The sequence below is a fragment of the Mustelus asterias genome, chromosome 13, assembly GCF_964213995.1.
Source record: "Mustelus asterias chromosome 13, sMusAst1.hap1.1, whole genome shotgun sequence".
In the NCBI taxonomy this organism is placed as follows: Eukaryota; Metazoa; Chordata; class Chondrichthyes; order Carcharhiniformes; family Triakidae; genus Mustelus; species Mustelus asterias.
The window spans coordinates 92,046,439-92,063,748 of NC_135813.1; the positions used below are offsets into that span (position 1 = coordinate 92,046,439).

A 17,310-nucleotide genomic window follows, 5' to 3' on the forward strand; every position below is an offset into this window, starting at 1 on the left:
GCAGGGCATCAAAGGAACCTGGGATCACCGCCCCCTCAGTCTGCTGCCGGGAGACTGTCTCCAGGCAGCTGTACTGGAAGCCCAGACACTGGAAATCCAGCCGCTGGCAGCCCAGACACTGAAAACCCAACCACTGGCAGCCCAGACACTGGCAACCCAGACACTGGCACCCCAGCCACTGGCCTGCCAGACACTGGTTACCCAGACACTAGCACCCCAGACACTGGCAGCCCAGGCACTGGTAACCTAAACACTGGCACTCCAGTCACTGTGTGGAGATGCTGGCGTTGGACTGAGGTAAACACAGTAAGAAGTCTCACAACACCAGGTTAAAGTCCAATAACAGGATATGGCGCTCGAATCATCGATCGACAGTTCCGACGCGCCACAGCGAAAAACCACACCGAACTCCTCAGAAGACAAACATGGGACACGGCGGACAGAGTACCCTTCGTCGTCCAGTACTTCCCCGGAGCGGAGAAGCTACGACATCTTCTCCGGAGTCTTCAACATGTCATTGATGAAGACGGACATCTCGCCAAGGCCATCCCCACACCCCCATTTCTTGCCTTCAAACAACCGCACAACCTCAAACAGACCATTGTCCGCATCAAACTACCCAGCCTTCAGGAGAACAGTGACCACGACACCACACAACCCTGCCACAGCAACCTCTGCAAGACGTGCCGGATCATCAACACGGATGCCATCATCTCACGTGAGAACACCATCCACCAGGTACACGGTACATACTCTTGCAACTCGGCCAACGTTGTCTACCTGATATGCTGCAGGAAAGGATGTCCCAAGGCATGGTACATTGGGGAAACCATGCAGACGCTGCAACAACGGATGAATGAACACCGCTCGACAATCACCAGGCAAGAGTGTTCTCTTCCTGTTGGGGAACACTTCAGCGGTCACGGGCATTCGGCCTCTGATCTTCGAGTAAGCGTTCTCCAAGGCGGCCTTCACGACACAAGACAATGCAGAGTCGCTGAGCAGAGACTGATAGCCAAGTTCTGCACACATGAAGACGGCCTCAACCGGGATCTTGGGTTCATGTCACACTATCTGTAACCCCCACGACTTGCCTGGGCTTGCAAAATCTCACTAACTGTCCCGGCTGGAGACAATACACATCTCTTTAACCTGTGCTTAACCCTCTCTCCACTCACATTGTCTGTACCTTTAAGACTTGATTACCTGTAAAGACTCGCATTCCAACCATTATTTTGTAAATTGAGTTTGTGTCTTTATATGCCCCGTTTGTGAACAGAACTCCCACTTACCTGATGAAGGGGCAGCGCTCCGAAAGCTAGTGGCTTGTGCTACCAAATAAACCTGTTGGACTTTAACCTGGTGTTGTGAGACTTCTTACTGTGTTTACTCCAGACACTGGCAGCCCAGATACTGGCAGCCCAGACACGGCACCTCAGCCAAAGGCACCCCAGACAATAGCACCCCGGACACTGGCAACCCAACCACTGGCAACCCAGACACTGGCAACCCAGACACTCACAACCCAGACACTGGCAGCCCAGACATTGGCAACCCAGGCACTGGCACCTCAGTCATGGGACCTTACAAATGCCCAAATACGACTGGTGCATGCTACCTTTAAACAAATGTGAACTGGGTACAACAAGATTCTTGGTGCACTGCTGACTTAACCTTGAAGCAATTACAAAGTGATTTACACTAATGAGTATTCATACAAGCAAATATAATACAAGTATAAACCTGCCATAGACTGACGTAATGTTTGACACGCTACTGACTTTATCACTGAATCTCAACCCGCGCTGTTAGGTAACTGCCATTTCTCATCCCACCTAATCAAGTCCACATTTCCTGTCTTGTGGGCTCCATATAATCCCACCTCTTATAGGCTCTTATTAGCCTTACCTGATCTTAATTCAATGGCCTGTCTCATGGTGCCAGTAGGGCGACTAAAAGTAAGATGTATGGCCAGGATTTTCTGACTTTGCAGTGCCAAGGGAGCAAGGCCTAAGGGAGGTGGGGTGGCGGCGGTGGGGGGGGGGGGGGGGGGGCGGCGGTGCTGCTGCACACTCAGCACAGCGATTGGTGGTGGAAGGAGGGTACAATCGGGGCTGGCGATCGGGGAGGGGGGGCATTGGGGATGGCATCGGCAGGCTGGCGATCAGGTGTGGGGGGGGGGATTGTCGGGGCCAATCATCGGGAGACCGGCGATGGGGGAGCCAGTGCACATGTGCTGATCTCCATGGGAGACCAGCGCATGCACACTAGCCCCCTCAGCGCACTGATGCGGGCCTATTGGGTGGGATTGGCTCCAACCACCGCCCACCCCCCCCCCCCTCCATTACCACAGCATGAATCTCTCAGCGGAGTCTATGATGCACAGAGCGCTGGAAATTCAACAGACCAAGTGCGCCCAAAAAACAGGCGGGAAAATCTCCTGTTTTCCCACCATTGGGCACTCAGTTTCCTTTTGGGAACATTGCCCCCTATGTCTACAGATTACCACAGAAGAGTGACGTTGCAGGAAGGAATATACTGCCATAGTCCCAGAACCAGAGAATGATGATCTACGATGCCCCCCCCCTCCATCAAAACTAACAATGCCATCCTCAAATAAGGTGACATTCTCACCTGAGCACTCGCAACAGACGAGCAGTAGATGTGAATCATGGCAACATGAATCATGATACCAGAAGGTTAAAGTAAGACTCATGAAGAGTAGCACTCCAGGATACATCCTTACCTGTCTCCCTTTCCAGCAAGGGAAACCTTTTCAAAGTGCATATGGAACTTCTGGCCTTTTGTGCCTTCAATTATCCAGGTGCAGTTTAAGTTGTTGCTGTAGTTTGCAGGATAATTGGGGGCCAGTACTCGACCAATAGTAGCATTAGATATAGATCCGCCACAGAGTGCTAAAGAGAGAGAGAGAGGGCAAGAGAGAAAGACAGTGTATGTTAGATGTAAAGGCAATTATCTGTCACACAAGCAGTGAATAGTACATTTTTGCCCCCAGTTTCTTCCTCTCCCCTTCCAAATGGTCAGATGGCCATGTATGTGGGGCGGCACGGTGGCACTGTGGTTAGCACTGCTGCCTCACAGCGGCAGGGACCCGGGTTCAATTCCTGCCTCGGGTAGCTTTCTGTGTTGAGTTTGCACGTTCTCCCTGTGTCTGCGTGGGTTTCCTCCGGGTGCTCCGGTTTCCTCCCACAGTCCAAAGATGTGCGGGTTATGTGGATTGGACATGCTAAATTGACCCTAGTGTCAGGGGGATTAGCAGGGTAAATGTGTGGGGTTACGGGAATAGGGATCTGGGACTGTGGTCGGTGCAGACTCGACGGGCCAAATGGCCTCCTTCGGCACTGTAGGGATTCTATGATAAACTGCCCCTTAGTGTCAGGGGGATTAGAGGAGTAAATACGTAGGGTTACGGGGATAGCGCCTGGGTGGGATTGTTGTCAGTGCAGGTGCGATGGGCCAAATGGCCTCCTTCTACACTGTAGGGATTCTATGAAGTGTATTCTATGAAGTGTATTCTATATCTGCTAGGGCTGTGTTCCACAGCTGGAGGTGGCAAATAAGCAGGAAAATATGAAGTCTAAGCATTGGCAGGCTATTTACCCATGGAGTGAATCACAGCCAGGTCTGTGCCCGTTCTTATACAGCACCACCCACGTAGGGGGTAATTCTCTGCAATGAAAAACGTGGACAGGTGAAACCATTTAAGTCATTGGAAACAAAGAGTGGGAGAGATCAAACTCTCTACAAATTAACATTCGATGTTAAATGATGACTGAGTGTTTTTGAGTGCATTGAACGCAAAACAATGTCTACATTTTCTGGTTAAAAAAAAGTTTGGGATTAACTGTATCCCATTTACAACGGGCATAAAATTACAATTATTCCCCTATTGTCCCCCTGCCCCAATACTTATCAATACTGGAAAGTATTCAAGAGCAGGAACTGTAGCTGACTTATCATCCCCTACAAAACCAGGTGAAACTGAAGTCAGTGTACCTCCAATAGAAGCACCTTGGTTGAGCACAGCAGACTTGGCCTAGGCTTTGAATTGAATACGGGACATTTCTGGTCTCAGATATCACAATGCGCAATGACCTTATCAATCAGGTCAAAGGGGAAACAATAAAGTGACCTGCTCGTGGTGCAGAAGTTGTAAGCATGGAGCTTGATCTCTTCATACCATGTCGAACAGGGGGACTTACGCAAACATCTAATGGAGTTTCCTTTTAAAAGAAAATAACTGAGCAAAAGCTAATTTTCTACCTACACAGTAGAATGTCATGCCAAGCACATCTATTGTGTTATTCCATTGTTAGTCCGCAGAGAGATAATTCATCCTGTATCTTTAAACTAGTTGCCATTTTAAAAAATTCATTTGTGGGAGATGGGTGTCGCTGGCTGGCCAGCATTTATTGCCCATCACTAGATGCCTGGGGGCAGTTGAGAGTCAACTACATTGCTGTGGCTCTGGAGTCACATGTAGGCCAGACTGGGTAAGAACGGCAGATTTCCTTCCCTAAAGGACATTAGTGAATCAGATGGATTTTTCTGACAATCGACAATGGTCATCAGTAGATTCTTAATAGCAGATCTTTTTAAAAATTGAATTTAAATTCCACCATCTGCTGTGGCAGGATTCGAACCCGGGTCCCCAGAATATTAGCTAAATTTCTGGATTAATATTCTAGCGATAACACCAGTAGGCCATCACCTCCCTGTTGCATCTCCTCATTTGCAGCTATGACATAAACTGATGTTAATTTTCCGTGATGGTAGCTGTTGTAAGCAGTTTGTTCTGTGTTTCTCTGGGCTAAAGATGTAACATTAAGTGTTTATTAACTCATAACTATACACTCCTCCAGACTCTCACCCTAACTAGATACCATCTCCACGCTGTCTTCTGCTGACTCCACTGCTGTACTCTGTCCACTATTGTGTGACCCTACACACCCTACTAACATGCCCTTTCGCCTTCAGAGGTCTACGAACAAACAGTCCAAGGTCCCTTTGTTCCTGTCAACTTCTTGGTGTCACGTCGTTCATTGAATGCTTCCTTGTCAAATTACACCTCCCACTTTTCAGGGTTAAATCCCATCTGCCACTTATCTGCCCGTTGACCATGTGCGGGAAGGATGTTACATTTGGCCTCAATATTTTTTATTGAGACAGGAAACGAAAATCGAGCAGCATTCCCAACATTGTGATAAACACGGTTACTTTCTGCAAAGTGCGCCCATGTGTTGGATGCTGTGGTAGCTAGGCTCATTCTGGTTGCGATGCCTGTCCTTTTGATCAAATAGTCCCTCGCCTTTGGAAGGTCACTACCTGTAGAACGATAGCCTTGCAATTAAATCAACACCTTTCAGTGAACCAAAAGTGGACCAGCACAGAAGGCAGCCATTCAGCCCATTGCTCCTGTGCTATCATTTTAAAAGAGCCACCCAGTTAGTTGACTTCCCCTGCTCTCTCCATATGGCCATGACAATTCTACCCCCTCAAGTATTTATCCAATTTCCGTTTGAAGATTATTATTGAATCCATTTCCAATACGCTTCAGGCAGTGCATTCCAGATCTTGACATCTGATTGTGTAATTTTTAAAATATATTTATTCGCGGGACATGGGCTTTGCTGGCTGCCCAGCAATTATTGCCCATCACTAGTTGCCTTGTTCAGAGGGCAATTAAGAGTCAACCACACTGCTGTGGCTCTGGAGTCACATGTCGGCCAGATCAGGTAAGGATGGCAGATTTCTTTCCCTAAAGGACATTAGTGAACCAGATGGGTTTTTCTAACATTTGTTTCATGGTCATCAGTAGATTCTTAATTCCAGATATTTTTTATTAAATTCAAATTCCACCATCTGCCGTGGCAGGATTTGAACCCAAATCCTGAGCTGAGTTTCTGGATTAATAATCTAGTGATAACACCACTAGGCCATCGCCTCCTCTTAAATGTGTAGATGTTTTCCCCTTGCTTTGTCGCTGCTTGTTTTGAAAGGTACCTAAATCTGTGACCACAGTTTACTGGCCCTTCTGCCACTGGACTCCTCAGTCAAAACCCCTCACCATTTTGATTATTTCTTTCAATCACTTCTTAAGCTGATTTCTAAGAGGAATAGCTTCAGTTGTTTTCTTGTAGTCTCTTTGGGAGAAGGGAGATGAGTAACAAAGCGATTGGTCCTATGTAAAGATTCATGATTGTAAGTCACGAGGGTTTTGATTATGGGAAATGCGGAAAGAGAAAATTCAAAAGAGCAAGGAAAGGTCTTTCTCTCCACTCCATGGCTGGAATTTTACTGCCCTGCCACAGGAACTGGATCGGGCGAGGGGCGGACCATGGAAAGGTCCTTTGACCTCAGGCGGGATTTTACGGTTTCGGGACGAGCGAGAGCAGAAAATCCCGCCTCATGTCTGTGAAGGTAAAATGGAGAGGCGGGAATCTCCATGAGGAAAAGATTGTTAAAATCAACGGGAAAAATATCCCAAAGGAATTAGTTTTCGCCTTGAATAATACTGTGGATGCTGGAAATCTGAATTAAAAACAGAAAATACTGGACAAACTCAGCAGATCTGGCAGCTACTGTGGCGAGAGAATCAGAGTTAACACTTTGAGTCTAAATTACTCGGTAAAAGGCTCATTTAGTCATGAAACATTACCAAAACAGGCGGCACGGTGGCACAGTGGTTAACACTGCTGCCTCACTGTGCCAGGGACCCGGCCTGTGTGGAGTTTGCACATTCTCCCCATGTCTGCGTGGGTTTCCTCTGAGTGCTCCAGTTTCCTCCCACACTCCAAAGATATGCGGGTTAGGTTGACTGGCCGTGCTAAATTGCTCCTTAGCGGCCTGGGATGCGTAGGTTAGAGGGATTAGTGGGGTTACAGGGATAGGGATGGGACTGTGGTCGGTGTAGGTTCAATGGGCCGAATGGCCATCTTCGGCACTGCAGGGATTCTACAATTCTATTCTATGATTCTCTGTTTCTCCCCGCAGATTCTGCCTGCCCTGCTGAGGTTATCCAGCATCCTCTGTTTTTATTTAATTTCATCTCAGGGTAGTTTTTACCGAGACAGCTTGGCTCCTTGGCGTTCCAATGCGGCTTGGACGCATTCATGCAGGTGAGCGTTTGCAGTCCCTGTAGTTGGTAACCCGAGTTGCAGCGGAAGAGCGCGGTGCCATCAGCATGCAGATCCAACACGGACACATCTCCATAGTCTGGTCTCCGGGGAAAGTCACAGCTCAGCATGTACACTGCAAATAGACAGATTCACAATGAAGTCTTTCATCCACACTCAATTAGCCCTGGGTGCTTATTAAAATGAATAGCATTAGCCACACTGCATTGAGGAAGGGATAGATCATGTTGGTGTACAGATAGTGAATAAACACCAACCATGCGATTCAGGATGACAGGAAACCTCCAGAAGTGCTGTGGTAGGTTTAATAAAAGCAGTTAAAGTTATACAACAGAACAATCTAGACACCAGTGCAATGGTTCAATTTTAACACATCTAAAATTAAAGTTTATTTATTAGTGTCACAAGTAGGCTTACATTAACACTGCAATGAAGTTACCGTGAAAGTCCCCTAGTTGCCACACTCCAGTGCCTGTTCGGGTACACTGAGGGAGAATTTAGGGCATGGTCAATGCACCTAACCAGCACATCTTTGGACTGTGGAACGAAACCGGAGGAAACCCATGCAGACATGGGGAAAATGTGCAAACTCCACACGGACAGTGACCCAAGCTGGGAATTGAACCTGGGTCCCTGGCATTGTGAAGCAGCGGTGCTAACCACTGTGCCGCCATGCCATTTCATTCTTGTTTTCAAAGCCCTCCATGGCCTCCCACCTCCCGATATATGCAACCTCCTCCAGCCCGACAACCTGTGGAGAAACATGCACTTCATCAGATCTCCTTTTGTTTCATTGCCCATCCCTCTTGGGCTGTACTCTATTATAGGCCAAAAATGTCCCGTCCCGCCCACCATGGGAATTGTAGCGGGCAAGACAGAAAATTTGGTGGACCATTTAATGGTCCGTTGAGCTCGGGTGGGAAGTTCTGGTCTTGAGCCGTACCTGGCCAGAGATATCCCGCCCATGGATTTGCACCCTCTCTGCAGCCTTAGTATCTGCACATGAACTATCTGTAGCCTGTTGGTGGTTTGAGTTCAGGCCTGTGTAGCAGATGCCACCCCCACTCCATTCCCCACAGTTTTGCCAGCAACCCTGCCCCCCTGCTACCACCAGCACTCTCCCTCCCTCCCTTCTCCGCTCCCGGCATCCAGCCGGCACCAACCGCCCACCCCTACCCCCCTCTCCCCACCCCAACACCACCCGTGGCCAAGTGTCCCATATTCATTTCACCCAAAGTTGACCACTGCTGCGTGGATCTCCTAAAGGGGCTACCACAGAATGGGTGCAACAAAAGTCCAATTTCTAACCTGTCATTTCCACCACTGGTGCTGCTATCCTATTCTGGTTATCATAATCAAATAGTCTCTTTGATAAAACCATTTATCATTCCATGGGATAAAATATCAATCATAAAGTTAAACCAAAATAACTGTGTAGCAAGTTTCTGGAAGAAAAATGAATGGGTGAGATTTTAACTTGTCCAAAGCCCATCCACTTACACACAGTTAAAATCGACTTGCATTGAGGCCGCTTTGGGATTAAGATTGCATCAAAAGTTCTCCAGTGACAGACTGAAACCAGATAGTGTAATTTATAATGGGATTGGATTTGTGCTCATCCATGTATGAGATCCCAAGCAGTCTTGTGCATTTAGTCAGCCAGAAGTTTCAAAGATTCACTGTTAAGAAGCTAGCAAAATTTGAATTTGTGTCAGGTGGATTGGTACAGTTTATTAGTGTCACAAGTAGGCTTACATTAGCACTGCAATGAAGTTACTGTGAAAATCCCCGAGTCACCACACTCTGGCGCCTGTTCGGGTACACTGAGGGAGAATTTAGAATTTTGGTAATTTTGTATTGTAAAAGTTAGTGTAGGCCATGAAACTTAAATAAGACCCAAGAGGTTGGGATCATGTTTCAATTTTAACTCTAGACCATTGTGAAATGTCCAGTCAATTAAGTTCCTCCCCTGCTGTTGTGAGATAGGGCATAATTTGGTACCAATTGATCCCCTTGTGCAAAACTAAACTATCACTAGTAAAAAGACCGAAACGAGTAACGCAGAGACATAGGCCAACGTCTTGCCAAGTCTTATGTTGTACAAGCTCCAGGACTGTAAGTACATGTCGATCCCATGTAGCCAAATGGCATTTCTCTGGGTGGCATATTACTGGTGATAGGAGGCACTTTGGTGGCACCGTGGTTAGCACTGCTGCCTCACAGCGAGAGGGACCCCGGGTTCGATTCTGGCCTTGGGTGAGTGCCTGTGCGGAGTCTACACGTTCTCCTCGTGTCTGCATGGGTTTCCTCCGGGTGCTCCGGTTTCCTCCCGCAGTCCGAAAGACGTGCTAGTGAGGTGCATTGGCCATGCTAAATTCTCCCTCAGTGTAACCGATCAGGTGCTGGAGTGTGGCGACCAGGAGATTTTCACAGTAACTTCGTTGCAGTGTTAATATAAGGCTACTTGTGACACTAATAAGTAAACTAAAAAAAAATAAGGCTAGTTTTGGTCTAATTACATGAATTTTGAATCATTTTGAATCTTTTTTCGCGGCAGACTTGGAGAGTCTGCCGCGAAAATTGGTACACCATTGTGCCATTGTGCCATGCCATACTGGTTGGGAACCGAGACATGGTAAAATCCAGCCCATATGGAGGATAAGGGAGAAAAGGACTGAACAAGCTCCAAGACTCTCCTAATTGGGAGATACAGGTGGCATCGTAAGCTACAAAAATGAGGATTTAGCAATTTATGGATTTTTATCCCAATCCCAGAATACTTTGCTTCCCACCTCCAATTCGATCTCATCCTCCATTGTTTTCCAGAAGGAATGATTCTCACTGGATTTAGCTGCACAAAAGCTGGTATATCATTAGTACATGGAATTATGTGATGTGTCCAGCACAGAAACAGGTCATTCAGCCTATCTGACCTGCGTCTGTGTTGGTGCTACACTGGAGCCTAAAAACAATGGCAATGCTGTTCATTATCATGATGTCTTCCAAAGTGGACATAGCAAAAAGGAAAATGTACCAGGTTTTCCTGTCGAGAACAGCAAATGTGATCTGGAAATGTAACATGTTATAGAATAATTGGGTTTTCATACGTTGAGATGGGATGGAGATTATATTTTGGAAAGAATGCGTTGTGCTCAATAAGACGGATGGTAGCTGAAATGGAAATGATCACAGCGCACATTCAGTGTCGCTGAGAATCAATTCATATGGGACAGCAGAAATGATAACTCTCTAATCCAATTTGTCTGTAAATCCATAACTCTGGCCTCAGGCAAGAAATATAGAAATGGCTAAGTCAAACCTGTCCAGGGCTGTCAATGCTTTTGTCTTCAAACTTCCCTGTGGATTTCTTACAAAGCTCCATAATGAAACAACAATGTGTGCAACTCAATATTGGGGAGACTGAAACGCCTTGGCCACAATCTTCCATTCTGGAATCTAGTTTAGGTGGGAGGATGGAAAGTGAGAGTGATTCCCATATAGAAATCATAGAAACCCTACAGTACAGAAAGAGGCCATTCGGCCCATCGGGTCTGCACCGACCACAATCCCACCCAGGCCCTACCCCCATATCCCTACATATTTTACCCGTTGATCCCTCTAATCTACGCATCCCAGGACACTAAGGGGCAATTTTAGCATGGCCAATCAACCTAACCCGCACATCTTTGGACTGTGGGAGGAAACCGGAGCACCCGGAGGAAACCCACGCAGACACGAGGAGAATGTGCAACTCCACACAGACAGTGACCCGAGCCGGGAATCGAGCCCAGGTCCCTGGAGCTGTGAAGCAGCAGTGTTACCCACTGTGCTACTGTGCCGCCACAGTGGGGAGGGAGGACAGGATGGTTGACAATGTGCAATCTTGTGCTGATTAGATCACTACATATGGATCCTTGAGGATCTTGCCAAATCTCATGGTGGGGCAGGCAGGAAGTCGCCATCCCCGTGAGGTCCAGGAACTCTGGCATCTGCCAAGACCAGAATGTTGCCAGGAAAGACAGTGTGTGGCCCCCACATTTGAGTGAAGTCCCTGCAGACTGTTGTCCAGGCCATCCAGGAGGTGTTATTTCCCAGGGATGGCAGCAGGAGACCCACCCATCTGACTGTGACAGCCTGGGCAGAGGTCGCAGGAGAGGTTAGCAGCCATGGGACCCACAGGAGAACTGCCCAGCAGTGCAGAAAAAGGATGAACGATCTTCTGATGTCCGTCAGGGTCAGAGGCACCATCTATTCATAGAATCGTAGAATCATACAGTGCAGAAGAGGCCCCGTAGCCCATCGAGCCTGCCCTGACATATTAGAAACACCTGAACTCCCACCTAATCCCATTTACCAGCACTTGGCCCATGGCCTTGAATGTCTGGACAAATACATAAATAGGATGGGAATGGAGGGATATGGTCACCGGAAGGGTAGGGGGTTTTAGCTCAGACGGGCAGCATGCTCGGTGCAGGCTTGGAGGGCTGAAGGGCCTGTTTCTGTGTGGCAATTTTCTTTGTTCTCTTTGTTCTTTGACATTTGAGAGGCACTGTCAGTCATTATGAGGGAGTTAAGTGAACAGGGAAGTGCCCAATAGATCGGAAATAGACTACTGTGTTATACATTTTCAAAGAGGGAGATATGGGCGGCACAGTGGTTAGCACTGCTGCCCCACAGTGCCTGGGACCCGGGTTCGATTCCCGACTTGGGTCACTGTCTGTGTGGAGTTTACACATCCTCCCTGTGTCTGCATGGGTTTCCTCCGGGTGCTCCGGTTTCCTCCCACAGACTGAAAGAAGTGCTGGTTAGGTGCATTGACCTGAACTGCCCCGGAATGTGGCGACTAGGGGAATTTCACAGTAACTTCATTGCAGTGTTAATGTAAGCCGACTTGTGAATAATAAATAAACTTTAAATGGATTGACTTATTAAGCTTACCATGTACTCAAAATGGAAATAATTGACAGGTGTACACTGAGTGACTACCTTTGTGATAATAGCCTCATGAACAATGGTCAGTGTGGATTTAGAAGGCAAAGATACCGGCTGAGCTACCTCTTTGACCTTTGTTTGAGGAAATGGCAGAACCTGTCAGCTTTACCACACTCTCCTTTGAGAAAACAGAAGTCTATCTTGGTTGACATGCTAAAGTTGTTGAGTGTTGCTGTGCTATGTCTTTCCGGGCTTTACAAAATATTGAAAGAATACTTCTTCATCCATGCAGGAATAACAGAAAAGGGGAATTTCTCTGGCACTAGATAACTTCCCCTTCGTTCACATCTGAAAAGCTCAAACTGATCAATTGGAACAACGAAGTTGAAAGATTGGATAATTTATGTGGCAAAGTAATTAATCTTTGAAAATAAGATCATTGCTGCCTTGACTATCCAGAGGTCAGACCCTTGAACACCCCTCACAGGACACGATGGTGGATTTCACATGAGCTACAGCTTTGACCAACTTCTTCCAGAACTACTTACCCTGGTAGTGAAGTTGAAATGTCCCAATGCCTCCATACTGGAATGAGTGAAAAAGCACTGAGATTGTGTTGGTTGGGCTTCGGATGACCTGGCCTTCAACCAGAAGCATTTGGTTGGCTAAAACAATCCAGTTGTCCTCTTCCAGTCCACGGATGGAGAGCTGTTCCCCCTCAGAGAGGTTCAGAGTCTTCACCTGGAATAAAGGAGAACACAATTCTTCACTAACCGTGTGCGAGGATCAATCATTTTTATCTGTAGATGCGTTCTTCTGAGTAACAGCTCTGAAATCACAGTGATCAAACTGACAAAAGGACAACCAGACCTTAAATTATTTTTAAGCCTCAACCGGGATCTTGGGTTCATATCACACTACATGTAACCCCCACTGTACTGCCTGGGTTTGCAAAATCCTACTGTCCTGGCTTGAGACAATTCACACCTCCTTAGCCTGTGATTATCCCTCTCTCCACTCACGCTGTTTGTACCTGTAAAGACTTGATTACCTGTAAAGACCCACGATCCAACCACTCTTCACAGTCCAATCTCTAATTATCTTGCAATTGGGTCTTTGTGCCATGTTTGTGAACCTACCTCCACTCACCTGATGAAGGAGCAGCGTGCCGAAAGCTTGTGATTCCAAATAAACCTGTTGGACTTTAACCTGGTGTTGTGAGACTTCTTACTGTGCCTACCCCAGTCCAACGCTGGCATCTCCACATCTTAAATTATTTTAGCTGAACTTCAAATCGAGAGCCATTTCATGCACATTTTCATTTGTCTTTCTCTAACTACTTTGAAATGAGCTCTGCTCATGGTTTAGTGACTGATATTCGCAGCTTCAATATTATCGCTCTCTGTTGTACGTGGGCTCCCACCCCATTACGATCAGGAATCTGCCTTTATTGCCTAGTATCTAAAATGGGAAAATGCTTAGGAAATCAGAAACCAAAGGGATTTGGGAGTTCAAGATTCTCTTAAGGTTAACGTGCAGGTTCAGTCGGCAGTTAGGAAGGCAAATGCAATGTTAGCATTCATGTCGAGAGGGCTAGAATACAAGAGCAGGGATGTACTTCTGAGGCTGTATAAGGCTCTGGTCAGACCCCATTTTGAGTATTGTGAGCAGTTTTGGGCTCCATATCTAAGGAAGGATGTGCTGGCCTTGGAAAGGGTCCAGAGGAGGTTCACAAGAATGATCCCTGGAATGAAGAGCTTGCTGTATGAGGAATGGTTTAGGATTCTGGGTCTGTACTTGGAGTTCAGAAGGATGAGGGGGGGATCTTATTGAAACTTACAGGATATTGTGAGGCCTGAATAGAGTGGATGTGGAGAGGATGTTCCCACTAGTTGGAAAAACTAGAACCAGAGGGCACAACCTCAGGCTAAAGGGACGATCCTTTAAAACAGAGATGAGGAGGAATTTCTTCAGCAAGAGAGTGGTGAATCTGTGGAACTCTTTGCTGCAGAAGGCTGTGGAGGCCAGGTCAATGAGTGTCTTTAAGACAGAGATAGACAGGTTCTTGATTAATAAGGGGATCAGGGATTACGGGGAAAAGGCAGGAGAATGGGGATGAGAAAAATATCAGCTATGATTGAATGGCGGAGCAGATTTGATGGGCTGGGTGGCCTAATTCTGCTCCTATGTCTTATGGTCTTATGGTCTTATCTAGTCATATGATAGCATGACCCAGAGGACACAACAATGCAACACACTTGTGGTGGGAATTGGACACATGCGTGCACATATGTGTTTCTCCTGTCCATCAGAAGAATATGATAAACAGGCCACATTTCTCTCAGACACACATGAACCCAATCAGGAACTGCCGGTTTGTTGGAATCATTCTAATAAGCATTCACTATCTCAAGTAGATGCGATATGTGAGAAGCAACATTTGTCCAGCTATTGACCAATACTCTTAAATACTAAACTGCAAACTTCATTGCCAAGTTGTAAATTGTCGGCTGAAATAATATCAAATCAATGTGCACAGGCTGAATTAATTATTTACAGATAGACTATTGATAGTAAACTGCTTCTTACATTTTATTGGCAAGCAACATGTCTTACAGCAGAGAAGTTCAGTTTCCATTTTTGTGGATCTTGAACATGCGTGGGAATTCTCTCCATATTAAAGCACTTAGATTTTCCCATGGAAGTTTGAACCTGCCATTAAAAAGCCCTTGAAGGCCCCACTGTCAATCACTACAAAGGCACAGTCAATGGAGATGATTAAATGAAATGCGAATGAGCAATTAAGGGAGGCGATGGCCTCGCTTGGTTATTAATCCAGAAACTCAGCTAATGTTCTGGGGACCCGGGTTCAAATCCCGCCACGGCAGATGGTGGAATTTGAATTCAATGTAAAATATCTAGAATTAAGAATCTACTGATGGCCATGCAACCATTGTCGATTGTCGGAAAAACCCATTAGGTTCACTAATGTCCTTTCGGGAAGGAAATCTGCCGTCCCTACCTGGTCTGGCCTACATGAGACTCCAGAGCTACAGCGACATGGTTGATCCTCAACTTCCCACCAAGGGCAACTAGGGATGGGCAATAAATGCTGGCCAGCCAGCAACAACCTCGCCCCACAAATGACTAAAAGAAAATATCATGAAAGACCTTGGCACCGGCTAAAGCCCTGATAATATTGAACTCAATGTTTCTTCTTCTTCCCCAGTTTGCAGTTCAATCAACTTTGCCGGTGCCTCTTGTTCTTCATTTTTTTAAATTAAAGAAAAGTGACACTTTTGTTTCGATTTTAAAGATTAAATAAAAGCATAAAATTGCCTCTTTGTGGAATTGGATTTTACCATCAAAGAACTAGATGGCAGCAAATGAATAAATGCAATAACAGTTTAGAATATTCTAAATTACCCACAATTGCCAACAGTCCTACACAGGGACAGTTAATTTGGAGCAATATTTGTGAGTGGATACTTTCGAAAAATTTAAATGATTTGCTCTTCAGCTAGAAGTTCTAATCTACACTCCATTATTTGAATGTTTCAGAAATGAAAGTGGATTAAAATATCATTGTGGACTTGTTCATATTTTTCCTGACCATCTGTTAGAGGAGGATTTATTAGGTCTAATTTCTGAGTCTTCATAAACCTGGTGGGATTGCCAAGTATATGTATACTGGGATTGCACAAGTGGGGCGGCACGGTGGCACGGTGGTTAGCACTGCTGCCTCACAACATCAGGGACCCACGTTCGATTCCCGGCTTGGGTCACTGTCTGTGTGGAGTTTGCATGTTCTCCCCGTGTCTGCGTGGGTTTCCTCCGAGTGCTCCAGTTTCCTCCCACAGCCCAAAGATGTGCGGGTTAGGTGGATTGGCCATGCTAAATTGCCTCTTATTGTCAGGGGGATTAACCAGGGTAAATGCATGGGGTTATGGGGATAGCGCCTGGGTGGAATTGTGGTCAATGCAGACTCGATGGGCCAACTGGCCTCCTTCAGCACTGTAGGATTCTATGAAGTGCATCCCAAGATTTTATATCGACTGCGATGGAAAATTATGAGCTGAAAAATTCCTGATACTGTCAGGAAATAGAGTTAATTTTAAATAATTTATATATTTTTTTGTGGGTAGTAGGAATAAGGTGTAGCTTTAGGTAAGTTTCATTTTATGGTATTGTATCTGAAAGGATTAATAATGGGCTCAGGTGCTTACATGGTAATGAGGGTTTACGACGTTAAAGCAAACAAGGTTTAAAGAAAAACTAGATTGTTACTTAGCAACCAGGGGCCACATTGGGACAGCAAGAACTTTTCAGTTAGTGGTAAGCTAGTGCCAGTCGGAATGGGACACAAGGCAGGGAACTGCAGGGGACAGATTTCCCAAAAGAAAGTTCCCAGAAACCAGGGAGCAGGGACAAAAAACGTCTCAGGAAAACAGTTTAGTTAGAGGAACAAAGAACAGAAAGCTGAACAAGGTCCTGTTCAGGAGAATTCAAGTAAAAAGCAGAAATGAAAGAGACAGCTGCAGGAACCAGATTTAAAGGTGGCCATGTGAGAAGCCAGATGTCTGGAGTAATCAAAAGGTTGACACACCGTGATACAGCCTGTGAAGCAGTGGTGTTCAAAATGACTGGGTACCTGGTAGATCGTGCGGAAGCTTGAATGCACTTGGCAATCCAAGGCAGAGGAATGCTGAAAGGAGAGGCTGAAATCCTAGAGTTAGTCCTTGGTGAAGATGCCCAAGAGAAAGGTGTGGCACAGTGGCACAGTGGTTAGCACTGCTGCCTCACAGAGCCAGGGACCTGGGCTCGAATCCCGGCTTGGGCCACTCTCTGTGTAGAATTTGCACATTCTCTCCATGTCTGCATGTGGTTTCTTCGGTTTCCTCCCACACTCCAAAGATGTGCAGGTCAGGTTGATTGGCTATGCCAAATTTCCACTTCATGTCAGAGGGACGAGCAGGGTAAATATGTGGGGCGATGGGGATAGAGGCTGGGTAGGATTGTAATCGGTGTAGACTCAAAGGGCCGAATGGCCACCTTCTGCACTGTAGGGATTCTATGACAGCATTGTTTGAGAAAAGATCCCAAGACACATTCTTTGAGAGCAGAGTTTGATACCCTAGTTTGGAAGTCACTGGGAAGCTTTTATCAAAAAAACTTGATTTGACAACAGAGTTCCCTGTCTGATCCTAGTGTCAGGGGATTA

The 17,310-nt window shown here is 46.3% G+C and overlaps 1 protein-coding gene across 1 annotated transcript in view; it reads right to left on the bottom strand.

Annotated features, from left to right (window-relative positions):
• Positions 1 to 17,310, bottom strand: part of LOC144502294 (seizure 6-like protein) — a 150,864-nt gene that overhangs the window by 91,238 nt on the left and 42,316 nt on the right. The window contains exons 4-6 of the mRNA XM_078226107.1: positions 12,638 to 12,830; positions 7,087 to 7,272; positions 2,747 to 2,915 (exon numbers count right to left, since the gene is read on the bottom strand). Of these exons, the coding sequence (XP_078082233.1) occupies positions 2,747 to 2,915; positions 7,087 to 7,272; positions 12,638 to 12,830 (548 nt within the window). The remainder of the gene's footprint in view (positions 1 to 2,746; positions 2,916 to 7,086; positions 7,273 to 12,637; positions 12,831 to 17,310) is intronic.